At 44.3% G+C, this 13,831-nt stretch overlaps 1 protein-coding gene across 4 annotated transcripts in view; it reads right to left on the bottom strand.

The window, feature by feature from the left end:
• Window positions 1-961: 961 nt before the first annotated feature.
• Window positions 962-13,831, bottom strand: part of ldlrad3 (low density lipoprotein receptor class A domain containing 3) — a 53,928-nt gene continuing 41,058 nt past the window's right edge. For all 4 annotated transcript variants that reach the window (XM_040163366.2, XM_078082749.1, XM_078082750.1 and 1 more), the window contains exons 5-6: window positions 3,128-3,524; window positions 962-2,613 (exon numbers count right to left, since the gene is read on the bottom strand). In XM_040163366.2, the coding sequence (XP_040019300.2) occupies window positions 2,409-2,613; window positions 3,128-3,524 (602 nt within the window). In that variant the 3' untranslated portion in view covers window positions 962-2,408. The remainder of the gene's footprint in view (window positions 2,614-3,127; window positions 3,525-13,831) is intronic.

Genomic DNA, 13,831 nt, shown 5'->3' with positions numbered 1-13,831 from the left:
TCAGCATTCATATCCCTCTCCTGCAGCCATTCCGTCATTAGTCACTCACTGTTAACGTCCGCTCAGCATCCCTCCTCATCGGCCTGTTCCGACCCTGCCCGCCCGGTTTATTTGCTTCGCAGGCTGATTCGCCAGGTTTTGACCGTTCCTGAAATGAGTGAACCCAACTATACTAAAATCTTATACAATTTGATAAAACTCTCGCTAGGAGTTTTATTTCATATCTTTTACGACCATTTCATGACATTGTTACTATACAAAAAAATGTATTCATGCAATACTGTTTACTATATTTTTTAATAAGTTCCGAGATGAGTTCCTGCGGAATCCCCTGCTTACCTTGGACCTCACCTCGGAGAGACAATAATATGTCTGAGCTGCTTCTGATCTTCCTCCCTGCGCTTCTCCAGCTGCTCCTTCAGCACTTTCTTGAGCACAGAGCTCCAATAAAACACATCGACACGTGATCCAAACTCTTTGTTCCAGATAAAAGCTGCTGAGGAGGCAATCCGTTTTGCCAGACGCCGCTTGTTGGAACCCCACGAAGACTGTATATTACATCGCAAGTGCAGATGTGCAGAGAGGCCGTGGCGCAGTGATTGGTTTGTTGGCACTGTCATATGTCATTAGAGTACTCTGATTACTATTTTTAGACTGTCCTGTCGTCTGCAAACTTGCTTCATCTTTATTAGTGTGAGGCTCGCCTGCCGGTGGCACAGACTGGCGTTAAAGCTTCAGACTGTGCTATAAACATCTAGTCGTCGGCAGAATGTAATACTAGCTGTGCAGGGAGACTAATTCACAAAAGACACAAATCAGCATTTTATATTACTTCAATATACAGAAAATCAGGGATGAAAAGATCATGATGGGTGAACAAATGTGAAAAAAGCCGACCGCATGATATAAATTCAGAAAGAAGGATTTTTTCTTCAACGTCCTCTAAAACAAAACTAGACAAAACAAGACAATATCTTTATATGAAAAACAGAACAAAATAAACGTTGTCCTGAGAAATGCTTCCAGTACTACATCAGATGACATGCATTTTAATTTAATAAAGATACAGGCAGTTGGTGGGACGCATGATGGTTCCTTTGGAGGGTACCATGTGAATGTTAATAATGATGATTAGCTTTTGGTTTATTATTTACATCTGGCTCTGAAGGAACAGAAAGATCCGAAACAAGGGGACATTACACGTGTCTCACTGTAAAGACTTTTAAATAGATTTTTATACTTCTCTCACCTCCTGTTTACAGTGTTGAACACTCAAAAAGGTTTGAAGATGACATCAGATTTATAAACACAGATCCTTCAGATATGCTTTGATGGTCATTGTCTAATACCGTCATCAGACAAGATGATTTACCAAAATGACTCATTGACATAAAAAAAAGAGCAAAATTCACCTTATTAAAGAGACGATATTCTTAAAATGAATGTTGTCATGTGAGCTTACCATGCTACTGTCTTTAAATGTTCGAAATCTGTGCCCCAAAAGAAATCCCATACAAAGTGACGATGGGGCCAAAATGGCTCACAATAAACCAATCAACAAAATAGTTTTTACATTTGTTTTTGTGTCTCCGTAAAAACATAATTGGTCTTCAAACTGAAATGGAATAGCTAGCTAGTGCTGAAAAAGACACGTGAATCTCTGCTCAGAGGAATGATGTAACTTACTATATATATACAGATATCTATGTATATATACACATACATATACACATCATTTCTACATTATTTCAACATTAATGGCGTACAGAATTGCTGAATTTGTAGTTTTTTTTATAAAAAAGACTTCCACTTCTCATCTAGAAATATTTCTTATATCTTTCAAAATAACTTTGAAAAAACTAAGTAACTATTTGTTTACTACAAGTCCACTGTAGCAATATTATCGGGTCGCTGTTCACATCAACACTGGAAAAAAAAAGATTCTAACTGTTGAGAAATGAGAAATCAAAACACACTACTGCATTCGATTGCTTTAGATTTACTCTGACCATGGAATCAACTTTTATAAGAACAAGGCTTCAACATGTCGCTAAATGATTGAAAATCATCAAATATAGCCCGTATTTCTCAACAGTACATCATTTTTAGACCTAATTATGAACGCAACCAACATCCCACGATGGAAAACACCATAGATGTCAAATAGGAAGCATCGACTCAATGTCGAACTAATGTTGATGCAGTGCAGCCGAGCCCCCACAAGGGGGAGCCAACGCAGAAGATCAGTCCAGCACGATGAGCTGGAGCAGCGAAGGACACTATCAGAGATAGTTTTCTTAGTCCTGGTGGCTTTGTCAGGTCTTTTCTGCGGGCTGTCCTGGCCTCGTGGCCTCGTGGCCCTGTAGCCTGGTCCTTCAGTCCTTCAGTCTCTTTCTGACAGAGCGACGCTACAGCTGGTCCGACTCGTCCCTGCAGCTGGAGCTCTGCTCCGGGGCCGAGGCTTCAGTTCTGGGTGTGGAGGGGGCTGCGGGTTGCGCTCTGGTGTAGCTCAAAGGGTCTTGTGGGCCCTCATATTGAGGGAGCTCGCCCTCTGATGGAAGCTCCGCGTCGGAGAGGTATGGAGGAGGAGGGAGATCAAACCAGGGAGGCCGACTAGGGGTAAAAGAACAGAAGAAACAGATACTAATGTGATGTCAGGCTTTGAACCAGCATCACGCTGGAAGATTTGAGATGCACTTAACTACACTTAATTACTGGGAAGCAAATAGGAGAAAATTTGATTGATTAAATCATAATATAATTGATGTTTACTCAATTTTGGTTAACTTAAATAATTTAGAATTGCACAAATCTGCTAGAAATCATTCATTTTATACAATTAAATGAATAAAATAACAGTAAATGAGTAACTAGCTGAGTAAAGGGGTTAATTGTTTGAGAAACACAAAGGCAGCTGTCAACTCATTTTATTCCATGTGGATGAACTTCAAGGGAATAATTATTGATTACGTTGAATTAGACGCTGCCAGGGACGTTTAACACCACTACTTCTGCGTTAATGCTTTCATGCTATTTTAATTGCGGCTTACGGTGCAACGCTAGCCTTTGGGATACGGTCACATATTATAAACTTCCATTGAGCTGCTGGAGTGTTCATCGCCCTCACCTGACATCCAGAACAGCTTGTGCGTATGACGGAGGGGAGTCCACGGAGAGTCCGGAGGGATAAAGGCTCCCAGAGAGCAGCTGCAGTGTTTGAGGAGTTGAGTTGTACTGGACCCCCCCGCTGGGCGACCCGGGGGAGAGACCGGGACCGCCGGCGTGGCCGTGGCCCCGGTCCAAAATGACCAGACGGGAGAGCAGCAGGGGCTGGTGGTGGTGGTGCGTGCTTCCTCTTACACCTCTGGGCAGCAGGACGCTCCGCTTCCTCTGGTGATGGAGCACCAGCGCCAGCAACGCCACCACCAGGACGAAGATAACGGCACTGCCGATGACGGCGTAGGTGATGCTCGGGTGGTAGCGCATGCGATAGTCCAGTGTCACAAAGTCCTGCCCCGGGGCTTCTGTGGAGGTGTGGGGGAGCAGGTGGGGGGTGGGGGTGGGAGAGGGCAGGAGAATGAAGAGCAAATTGATGATGACGGAGGTTGGGAGAAGACGGGAGGACGAGTGGCGGCAGGAGAGACAAAGAGACCCGTGGAGGAAATAAAGGACGGGGAGGAAAAACAATTTGAGGGAAGAGGCGGCTGAGGGTGGAGCAGGATGAGTGGTGGAGAAAGGAGTGAGAAGACGGGCATGAATTTAAAGTGGTGCGCATTCAGGTTCATTCTGAAATGTGTTCTGTGGGATTCAATGGAGGCAGCCTCTCTTGGAGATGAGAGTGCTACATAATAAGCATGGGGTGGGTGGGGGGGGGGAAACCCTGGACCGAGAGAGCGAGGCGCGTCCTCACAAGTGGAGACCTCACTCTTTACCACGGAGGAAGTGAATGAAAAGAGGGGCTTAATAATTCTTTATGAGGACTAAATGTCTCACAGCCAGTTGGGATAATCAAGGCTGGTTCTCGCCTGTTTCCAATTTCCATGCCAAGTTCATCTCTTTCAATAATTGATAAAATGTTGAACTTCTTTTAAGGACCCCAGAGGGTTGGAGAAAATATCGAAGCTTCGTATTTGACCGAGCCTTTTCTGGACAACGCAGAGACGCTTCATCAGAGGAGACATTTTCCTTAGGCTTGTTTTTGTGTTCTCCCAAACAGCACGCTGACCTCCAAGGCCTCCGGGAGTCTTCGGCAGTGTGCGTTCGGGTTTGTGTGCACACATGCTGTTGAATTCCCAACAACAACCAGCCCGGCATAGAGCCCACTTCATGTAGCAGTGGTCCCTGGTCAGAGCGCCTTAATTAAATCAGATCTGATTCAGACGCTGTACCCGCCCGCTGCCCCCCAACCGAGCCTCAGCCAATAAAACAAGCCAATTAATGCTACCAATTAATTATGAACTGGACTCTCAGCAGAGAAAGGCCAAAACAAAGAAACATTATTTCCGTAATTACTAAATTAAAAACACACCAATAAAAAAAGATCCCACCTCTGGCACCCTGTCCTGCCTTTCAGTCCTCCGGTTGCGGAGGGGGACACACACACACACAAAAGGAACTCGTAACGCTGGAACATTAACAATGGATCCCATCCAGAGCATTAGCGCTGGAGGCGTGAAAGGGTGTTTCAAATCACACAGGAGATGAAAAGAGAGGCAGATAGAGACCAAAGCAAGCTTCTTTTCCGTTAGAGGACAGAAGTGTGTGTGTGTGTGTGTGTGCGTGTGAGTGTTGCACCCCCATCCCATCCCATCCCACCCCCGCTGAGAATGTGATTGAGACCATTTTGAGCAGTTAGTTGCAGTTACGGCACAAAGGCAGGCGTCGATCCTCGTATTCAGAGACAGGTACGCGTGGTCTCATAATAACAAAGGCAACGGGTCAGAATTACACACCGCTACCTGATGGACAACATGCACACTTCATGTCCTTTGATGGCAGAAATCTCATTTCTCTGAAGTGAGGATTCCCACATCAAAGTCCTGGAAAGGCGAGCTGTTGTGTTTAAAATTCAAAAGCGACATACTCTCACCTATGATTAAATATTTTAAATGCCAATCCTATGGATTAACATTTGTAAACTTTATCTCCTTTCGAGCGAACAAGTACGCTTGTGGTAACACTACGTGTACTCACAGCGTCGTTACTTTTGTACCTGACTCATTGGAAGGAGGCGTCATGATCAAAGTAAAAGGTCGAAGGTCACCAGAGGCTTTCCTGCCTCGTCTAGTCGAATCTGACACAAAGGCTGAGGGAGGCTACATTCGTGCTGTAAAACAAGAGGAAAATCGCTCGGAGATTTAAAGTGGTTATTTTGTGGGCTTCTGTGTGGAGGAAGTTGAACAGATTTGTCAATTAGATCTACTAGTTAGTTGACATTACTGCACGAGTGATGAAAAGCAGTCAGTACGGTGAATGACGAATGTGAATGGTGGATTGCCATATTTAACCACCAGAAATTATAGCGAAATGATGCGGAGAGAGTTTACTTAAAACAATTTTCAACTGTGGAAACATCTGTAAATGAAGCATGCTGCCAGATTGGCAACTGCAAAAAAAATGAATTTATTCCAGTCAAATTGACATTGGATGCTTTTCCATAATCGCTATTTGACGACATGGATTACTCAGATTTGCAAATTGAGCATTAGTCTGGTAATATCTCTTAATTGTTGTCACAGCAACAATAACATTGATTCACATAACAATGCAGATCTTTCGTCGTGAGAGTTGGCAGCACCGTACCGACGACCTTTTCCTTCGCGGTGACTTCCATCTGCAGCCTCGAACTGCAAAGACAGCCTCACTCCGGGACCACAATCAGACATGTGCACAACAAACGGGGCATTTCCATGAATTATTCCACAGTTTCTTGGCACTTGGCAGGGCTCAGGCGACTGTGTTCCCTTTTCCAGGAGAACAATAACATGTTGAATTAAACAGCCGACATGAAGTGGTATTCAGCCTGCAGCGGTCTGTATGTTTAATGTTTAGTTTTTTTCCGGTTTCAATATCTTTGATCACATGGCTCATAGTGTCTATTCTGCTGTCATATTATTTGCAGAAGTTTCAGATTAGTCAGTTACTCCTATCAAACATTGAAATGCGCATAGACTGCACCGTGCATGTATCTTATAATATGAAGCTATATATATAGATGATCAGTTATAGATTGTTTTTTTATTCCCCTCCTTGTGCCAGGAGGAACTGTGAAAAGTGTCAGTTGCATAAATCTTATGTTCATGGAATGATGGAATTGGAATTTCCTCCTTAGGGAGAGAGGAAGCATGACCCACCGTTTTGGAGCATTTCTGAGTGAACTAGCTGTACTTACCTTCCACGTAAATAACCTGCATGTCCTCCAGCGACATTGGCACCTCTAATAGTGCTTGAATCCTCTATTCATAAACTCATAAACCTTATGCATTTGTAGACTTGGGGATTGTGGCAAGGTGCAACCCCTCAGCCAAGACACTTTAATTCCATCAGAGTGCCTTCTCCCCGGATCTCCCCCCTCACCTCCCCCCTGCTTCCTTCTCTCCTATGCCCCTATTCTGCTCTTCTCCCGTGTTGTCGATACTTTACTGTCATGTCGATGACATGCACCTTGCTTTTAAGATACACAGCGACTATACTGATTTTAGATTTCATTTTCAATTATAGAATGCTTATCAACAGCTTTACACCCTCCAACCTTGTTCCTTCTCACCAATAGCCGACCACTTTTTTCCCCCTTGCATCTCCCGCCAGCTCTAATCGTTTTATCTCTGTAGGAGGGAAGAGAATTATAGGGGGTCACATGCACGACGCAACCGTGGACAGAGGGGAGGACATTGAGGAGGAGAGATCTAGAAACAGATGAAGAAATATCCCAAAAGAAAGATGTTTCTTTTGGGATATTTTTGCACACACACACCTCGTCTCATCTTAGCACAAGAAAATAGAAATGAACATGCTGCTCCACACTGGCTTCAAATATAGAACAAGAGTCACACAGGCTGCGTCCCTTGAGTACCAAGAACAGACACTTTTAGCCGGAATGCCTTCTAGTGTTAGTTTCTTCTACTGTGCTATCCTCTGTAAGCCCGGCTAACAAGCCTCATTTTAATAAATGGGTTCATTTTTCTCGCTTTCTTTTTCTCCGGGATTCAGGTCGCACTGGCTGAAAACTAATATATATGTAATGTGATGTATCATATCTAGGAAAGGTATTTTATATAGCAGTATATAATGAAATACTTTTCAAATATTGACATTTTCCTCTAAAATCCAGTTTATTTTGGCTCCAGGAAACAGTTTCAAAATAACATTTATACATGATGTTAATTTAAATGGCGCTACAAGAGATGAGACAGAATATGGGTGCACCCCCCTCACATTGTGAACTTGTATGCAGCTACTGAAGCAAAGTGCAAAATAGCCCATTGAGCATAGAGTGATTATATTCTGCAGCCCTCCTTTGTCTGCCTTTAATCAACTGCTGCAGATCAACAGCAAACACGTCTTTGGGTTGCCAGTTCTTTTTTTTTTTTTAATAGAGCAAATTCTTCTACCCTGATTGGCTATTTGCTGCTGAATACGCTAACTAACAACTGTCAGAATACGCTCATCCAAAGATGAATGAGCAGGGTGACATGAAAAGAAAATCAGGCTAATAAAAGAGTCCACACATCTTAATTGCCACACTCTGCAACGCCTCTGAATAAAGGGAATGGGGATACACCCCCCCCCCCCCTCCGGCTCGTTCCTCAGCGAAAAGATAGGGCCGGCACAGATGCGCAGTCCTCTCCCTAAGCAATGAAGACTCATTTAACATTCACAAAGTGCCATCTTTAAAAAGAGTCCAAATGGGAGCGGGAGGGGGGAGGATCCTTTCAGCTTTTGCAAGATTTGCATACACGTCGAGTGCGACTGTCTCCAGCTGATTAAAGTTGGCCACAGAGGTGTTCTCCGTTATTGCGGTCTAATAATCACCGGTGTGGGGCTTCTGCCTCATTTGGCAGCGCGGTTGCCACAGTTACGACGGGGAGACAAAATGAGGCGTAGAACCGGTGACAAGACCTGTGAGCACATCGAGTCCAGCATGAGACGAGCGGAGAGCGTTGAAACCACTAGGGGGCAGACAGCGCGCATGTTTACTTGGCAACGCGCACACCTACATGCACGAAAAGAATTCTCACTTCAATCAGTCAGTAGTGGGCGGGCATCCAAACCAGTGGGAGGGCGCTTCAAACCGATGCAAGCGTGTGCAATGACGACCATTGGTTCTGAACGCCAACCAGCCACATACATGCCATGAAGTAAGTTCATCATGAGAAGAAAAACTAAAAATGTTCAATCACATGGACGCGCCCACACATTCACACAGGGGCTGCTTTTCGGATGCTCATACAGGCAAAAAGAAAAGGGCAATTCAAACAAAATCCCATAAATCCTTTCATCCTGGTCCAGAGTGAGCAAACTACACCCATGACACAACTTGTGGGTTGTTCGGTGCACTCGTGTATTTACTGACTAACCAGCAGAGAGGAATCTAGAGGGTGAAAAACAAACTGTGGATGTGGGGGCTGTGGTTGCAATAAAATCTGCCAAAAAATTAAACTATGCATCTTTTACTGCTGCTATTAAATTTAAGTCTGCGTCCGTAATATACCTGAACACTCCACTGCATTTAACCCCAATAATTGGGAGCAATTTGGTCGATCTGTTATGCTAAGCACACATGTTGGTGGGGGAGGTTTATCTAAAGTCAATGAAAAAGTCGACTATACCCTTTTCTGCAGGAAGCATCTGGTGCACATTTGAATGTTTTCTTCTTGACTTTGGGGCTTTTTTGGTACGTCAACTTGGCTAGTGGCAGAGCAGAAACTCAAGTGGTTTCATTGGTAACTCTCCAAAAAAAATGTAATGTTCTGCAAGCCAGCTCAACTCCAGAGGTGGTCTGGCTGATCCAACCACGTGCTGATCGTGTTTGTGTAGATTATCACCCCCATTAACACACAATCTCTATCCCGATAAGACATCCAGATAGAGATCACACTTTAATTCCTTATAATAAATGTTGTTCATGCCTCACCTCCTCCCACCTCATGTTTTTTTCACTATTGCAGCTGAGATTTATGATGTTTGCTTCGGGAAAAACTGCTGAATGGCTTCTGATCCTCGCTGAGAAACCGTGAAACCCTGGCGGTATATTTCAATGAGCAAAAACCTGGAAACACTTGACTGAACGTCACAGCAAAGTTTGTAAAGGTCCAATGTTACCGGTGTTCAATGAAACGACCTTGAACGTGTCCCTCTTGGGATCTTCGGGTTTGTACCCTTTTACTTCAGCGTACGATTGTCCTCTCTCCCGTGCTATTGTTTTCACAAACCCTCCCTGCCAACACGCGTCCCCCTGGTGGGACATAAAAGATTGATTGATTGAAAGCCGCCCTGCCAAGCAGCACCGGGAAGCAAAGCGAGTTAACTGCTCTGCGACAGCACAGTTCCGGATCCCTTTGGCTTCCCTGTATTAATATTCCCTGTATTAATATTCATGTCCCATGCTGCCACCCTGTTTCGGCTGCTGTGACCCATCGTGTACTATATGTCTGTTCTCGTTAGCATGCACAGAGACAGACGGGAATTATTGGAAAGACTGCATGTGTGTGTGGTACTTTTTCTCTCATCATAGACGTGTTTGGGTCTTCATGGTTTCATGGAGGAGAACCTGTATGGTGTAATACTGTATCTGTCTTCTTTGGGGAAGGGAGGCCTTTCCTGCTTCATCGGGACTCCATTTGCCTGTCCTGTAAGAACTTGTCCGCTCCATCGCTTGCCACCATCAGACCCCACGTGTCCCTCAGTCGGAGTTCACGGTGGGCCGCCGGAAGAGGAAAAGGGCGAGATGATCGAGGGTTAATGAATGATTTCAGTGCCTGTAGAACATCGACAGGGGAGGAGGAGCAGGAGGAGTGTGCAGGGATAGATGGGGAAGGACCGGACGGGAACGTGGAAGGTAAAAGGAAGACAACTGCCTGATACATGTACGGTGCAGCTGTGGAGAAAAGGTCAGACGTTTACGATGAAATAAAAGAGACCGAGGACGGGCTTAAAAAAAGAGGTAATGCAGCGTAGCTGATAAATGAAGCGAGTGGTACGACAGCAGTAATGACAAGATGTTAGATTGGCCGACCTGACAGCCGAGTGCCGGGTGGGAAAAAAACAGACTCAGGATATTTATAAGTGTTATAGATAATTCCTGAAATGTAGGAATGTTAACAATATTTATGTACTGTATGTGCAATATGTGAGCTCATGCATACAGAGTACTGTGTTTGTGTGATTATAGATGAATAGATGCTTCAAGCCTCCCCACTGAGCCCAGTCGCCAGAAGTAGCTTCTTATTTGGCGTGCAGAGAGAGAAAAACCTGGTTTCCACTGCCGCATCTACACAACAGAGGACTGCTGCTGCTGCTAAGGGCGGCAACATTTGAGAGCAGACAGAAGCGGGAAAGGAGCGGAGCCTCTGCAGCTCATGAGGGAAGGACTCTGTGGTCTGTTCGCGAATAACAAACTTTTGTCTGAAAAGGTGGGCGATGAATATCTCTTCTGCTTGTGTTTCACAGAAAATCAGACTCGACGCGAGCTGCAAAAACAACGCGTCAATCGTTGAATTGGAGTATCAATTCCTATATTTTTTGTGGAATCCATTTGGGTGGTGGTGAAGGGAAGGCTAGTTCTTCCTGGAGGAAAAAAGAAGAAACACACTCTCATCTGACATGGTGCAATTGACTATTCAAAAATAATTGGATTTATTGACTTATTAAGCTTTTATAAATACTGAAGTAGAGCCAGTTGGGATTGAATGTGTAAAAAAAGGCTCTGGCTGACAGAATAAGGATGTTCATTAAGCTCAAATGTGAAAAACAACATGTCTACAGTATAAAATGTATTTCATCTCCTTCTCTGAAATATAATAATTTTGTCATGAAAATGATTTAAAAGAGACATATTATGCATATTAAGACTTTAATATGTTTAATAACACCTTAACGCGTTCATGTGCTTTGATGTTAAAAAACAGTATCATTTTGTGTGAATATCCCTGTATTCACCTTCTGTCTGAATCAGTTTTAGCACCTGCTTCTTTACCGAACTACTAATTGGAAAACAAAATGTTATAGTCCTCTAAAGTAATGTTACAGTAGCTGTCACTGTGGTCACAAAAGCCTGTAGTCAGGCTGCCAATGCTTATCCAACTGGAAGCTACGCTCATTCTCGGCTGATGAGATTAGTGCGGTGTAGTTACTGCTGGCTGCTTCGGGGTGCGTGTGCGAGCTGACTGTGTGGATGTCACTTTTAAAAACCGCATTAAGTGGCAGTTAAGCCATCAATCTTTCTTGAGCTGCCAGTCACCGGTTCACCTGCTGAATTTGATCCAAAGTGCAAGGGGGTTCACCGGGGTGCCGCTGTTTGTATTAGTGCTGACATAACAGATGAGACACAGTAAGCACTCATCTATACACTGGAGTTATTGTATTTGTTTTCTTACAATACATTTTTGGTGAACCATAATGTAATAACGCAGAATTTTAAAGACAAATAAGCAAACTGAATTCCTAGGTTGTATTTTAAATAGCATTGCAAGTAAAAAGTGCAGCACTAGTAGGTTTAAAACACGAAAACTATACATAAACCTACCCCCCCAAAACACACACGCACTCAGATAGGAGTGTGTCACACACAAACAAGATTCATTAATTACAATCCTGAAAATGGGAAAAGTTGTACAATACTTCTGCTTATCTTTGTTAGGTACAGTGCACAGCAGCTCTACCCAACCGCCACATGACCGCGATGAGGATGAGCTCAGAGGAGTGAAGGGCACAAGGAAGTCGAGTGGGATAAAACCTGCAAACTCACACACACACACAAACACACGCACACCTCCAGTATTTGCTGACACGCAAACAGAAAGAAAAAAAACGCCACGGAGACACGCACACGACTATCAGTGTCCACGATGCCGGACCTCTCATGGCTACGGCTCCGCCGCCGCTCTTCTCCTGGTTAACCAACAGAGCACAACCCCATGCCGCCCCAACCCCCTCTCCTCCAACAACGGGCCCGGTCGTGCTGGTGGAAGCGTCTTTTATCACGGGCGGAACACACAGAACATAGCGGCCCGTTGCTGGAGGTCCGCTGCTCAGATAGAGTGGCGTCCGTGGGCTGTCTGAGCGATGAAGGAGAGGCGGGTACGTATCGACTCAGAACGGGAACGGTTCGGGTTGGAAAGAATGCACCGCGGGACGGGGCGCTGTGCTGGCAGAGATGAGGGGGGGATGGAAAAGGAAACGCCTCCTGTGGCTGCAGTGAGACTTTTAACACAACGCTGCCAATTAGAATCCACACCTCTTGAATCAATTACCCGTGTCCTCTACTGTAGTATAGTGTACTGTATACTGCTCTGTGTGCAACAATGGTGCCCGATGTGTGTTTAACCTTTACAAGTGGTCCATACGCTCAGTGTGCGACTTACTTGCTGAATGTTGTTTTATTACTTCTATCATCGCACTCTCGTCCTCCCACTTTATCGGCCTCATTCTTTCCTTGGTTTGATGACTGAATCTCGATGAACGTTTTGTTTTCATTTTGATTTAACTATGCCTGTCGACGCTTTTTTCAGCAGGAGCCTCTTTTAATGGGTAAGAGTGCACTCACGGCGCACAACAGAAGCGTCCGATTGTCTCGCCGTGTTTAATGCTTTTGACAATATGCACATTTATTCTGGGTCTCATCTACGAGCACCAGGCTCAGGCACGTATGCGCAAACACACAAACGAGATCTTCAGCCCACACAAGCACAGAGGAAGCGGACCACACATCAAGCTATGGGTCTCAAGTGTGTAAACTCAATGCCCATTTAACTAATAATGCAGCTTCCAGCTATTCCTCATCAGCAGTCCGAGGGCGGCGTCTGAAGCCGCGTTAGGGAGGCCGACCGTGTTGTACATTCTGTGGTGAGGCACGACTACAGAATCACAGGCTTTACAGTATACAAAAACCTGTTTCCGTAGTAATCTATTTTGCAGTCAGTATAAAGCGGTTCTGTTCCTTACACTTTGTGGACATTCACAACTCCCGCAGGAGCTGCATGAGTAATTATGTTATCGGAAGGATGAAACCCAATCGGACGCAGAAAGTCAAAGTTAGTGTGTGTGTAAGCGAAACACAGCAGCACATAGAAATAAATAACTGCGGCTGTTCTGCTCATTAAATATTAGTAATAAAAATGCTAGTTGAGTAAAACAAAAACAGAAACAGGTCAACATTATGCAAAACAACTAGAAGAAAGAAAGAAAGAAAGAAAGAAAGAAAGAAATGGGGGTTTAAAGCATGAAAGCTACTTTTCAAGGGTGAACGAACACACAATGAACTCTGTTTTAAGACATTCTTAAGAAGAGAAAAGGAATCCGTGTTGAGGAAAAAGAATTTCTGTGAATACAAACAGAGCTGAGATGTTTCCCAGTGGACTGGTAGAGCTGGAGGATGCTGCTTTGAGAAACTAGGCTAGTAACTCTACAGCTCTAAACCGCCACATCTATGTGTAGTCTGCAAGGACATTTCCTACAGCTCAACACATTCAAAGCAAAGGGCAATACGAGTTTTCCATGATTAAAACAGAAAATAAATGCACTTTATAGCCACTGTGAGGTGCCTTTATGTACAACAAGAGTTAAATGTAACAAACTATAATGCAAACTATGGAGCTATGCAGCGGTTTTCGGT

This window comes from Gasterosteus aculeatus, chromosome X (assembly GCF_964276395.1).
Source record: "Gasterosteus aculeatus chromosome X, fGasAcu3.hap1.1, whole genome shotgun sequence".
Classification (NCBI taxonomy): domain Eukaryota; kingdom Metazoa; phylum Chordata; class Actinopteri; order Perciformes; family Gasterosteidae; genus Gasterosteus; species Gasterosteus aculeatus.
This window is presented reverse-complemented; position numbering and strand designations above follow the sequence as displayed.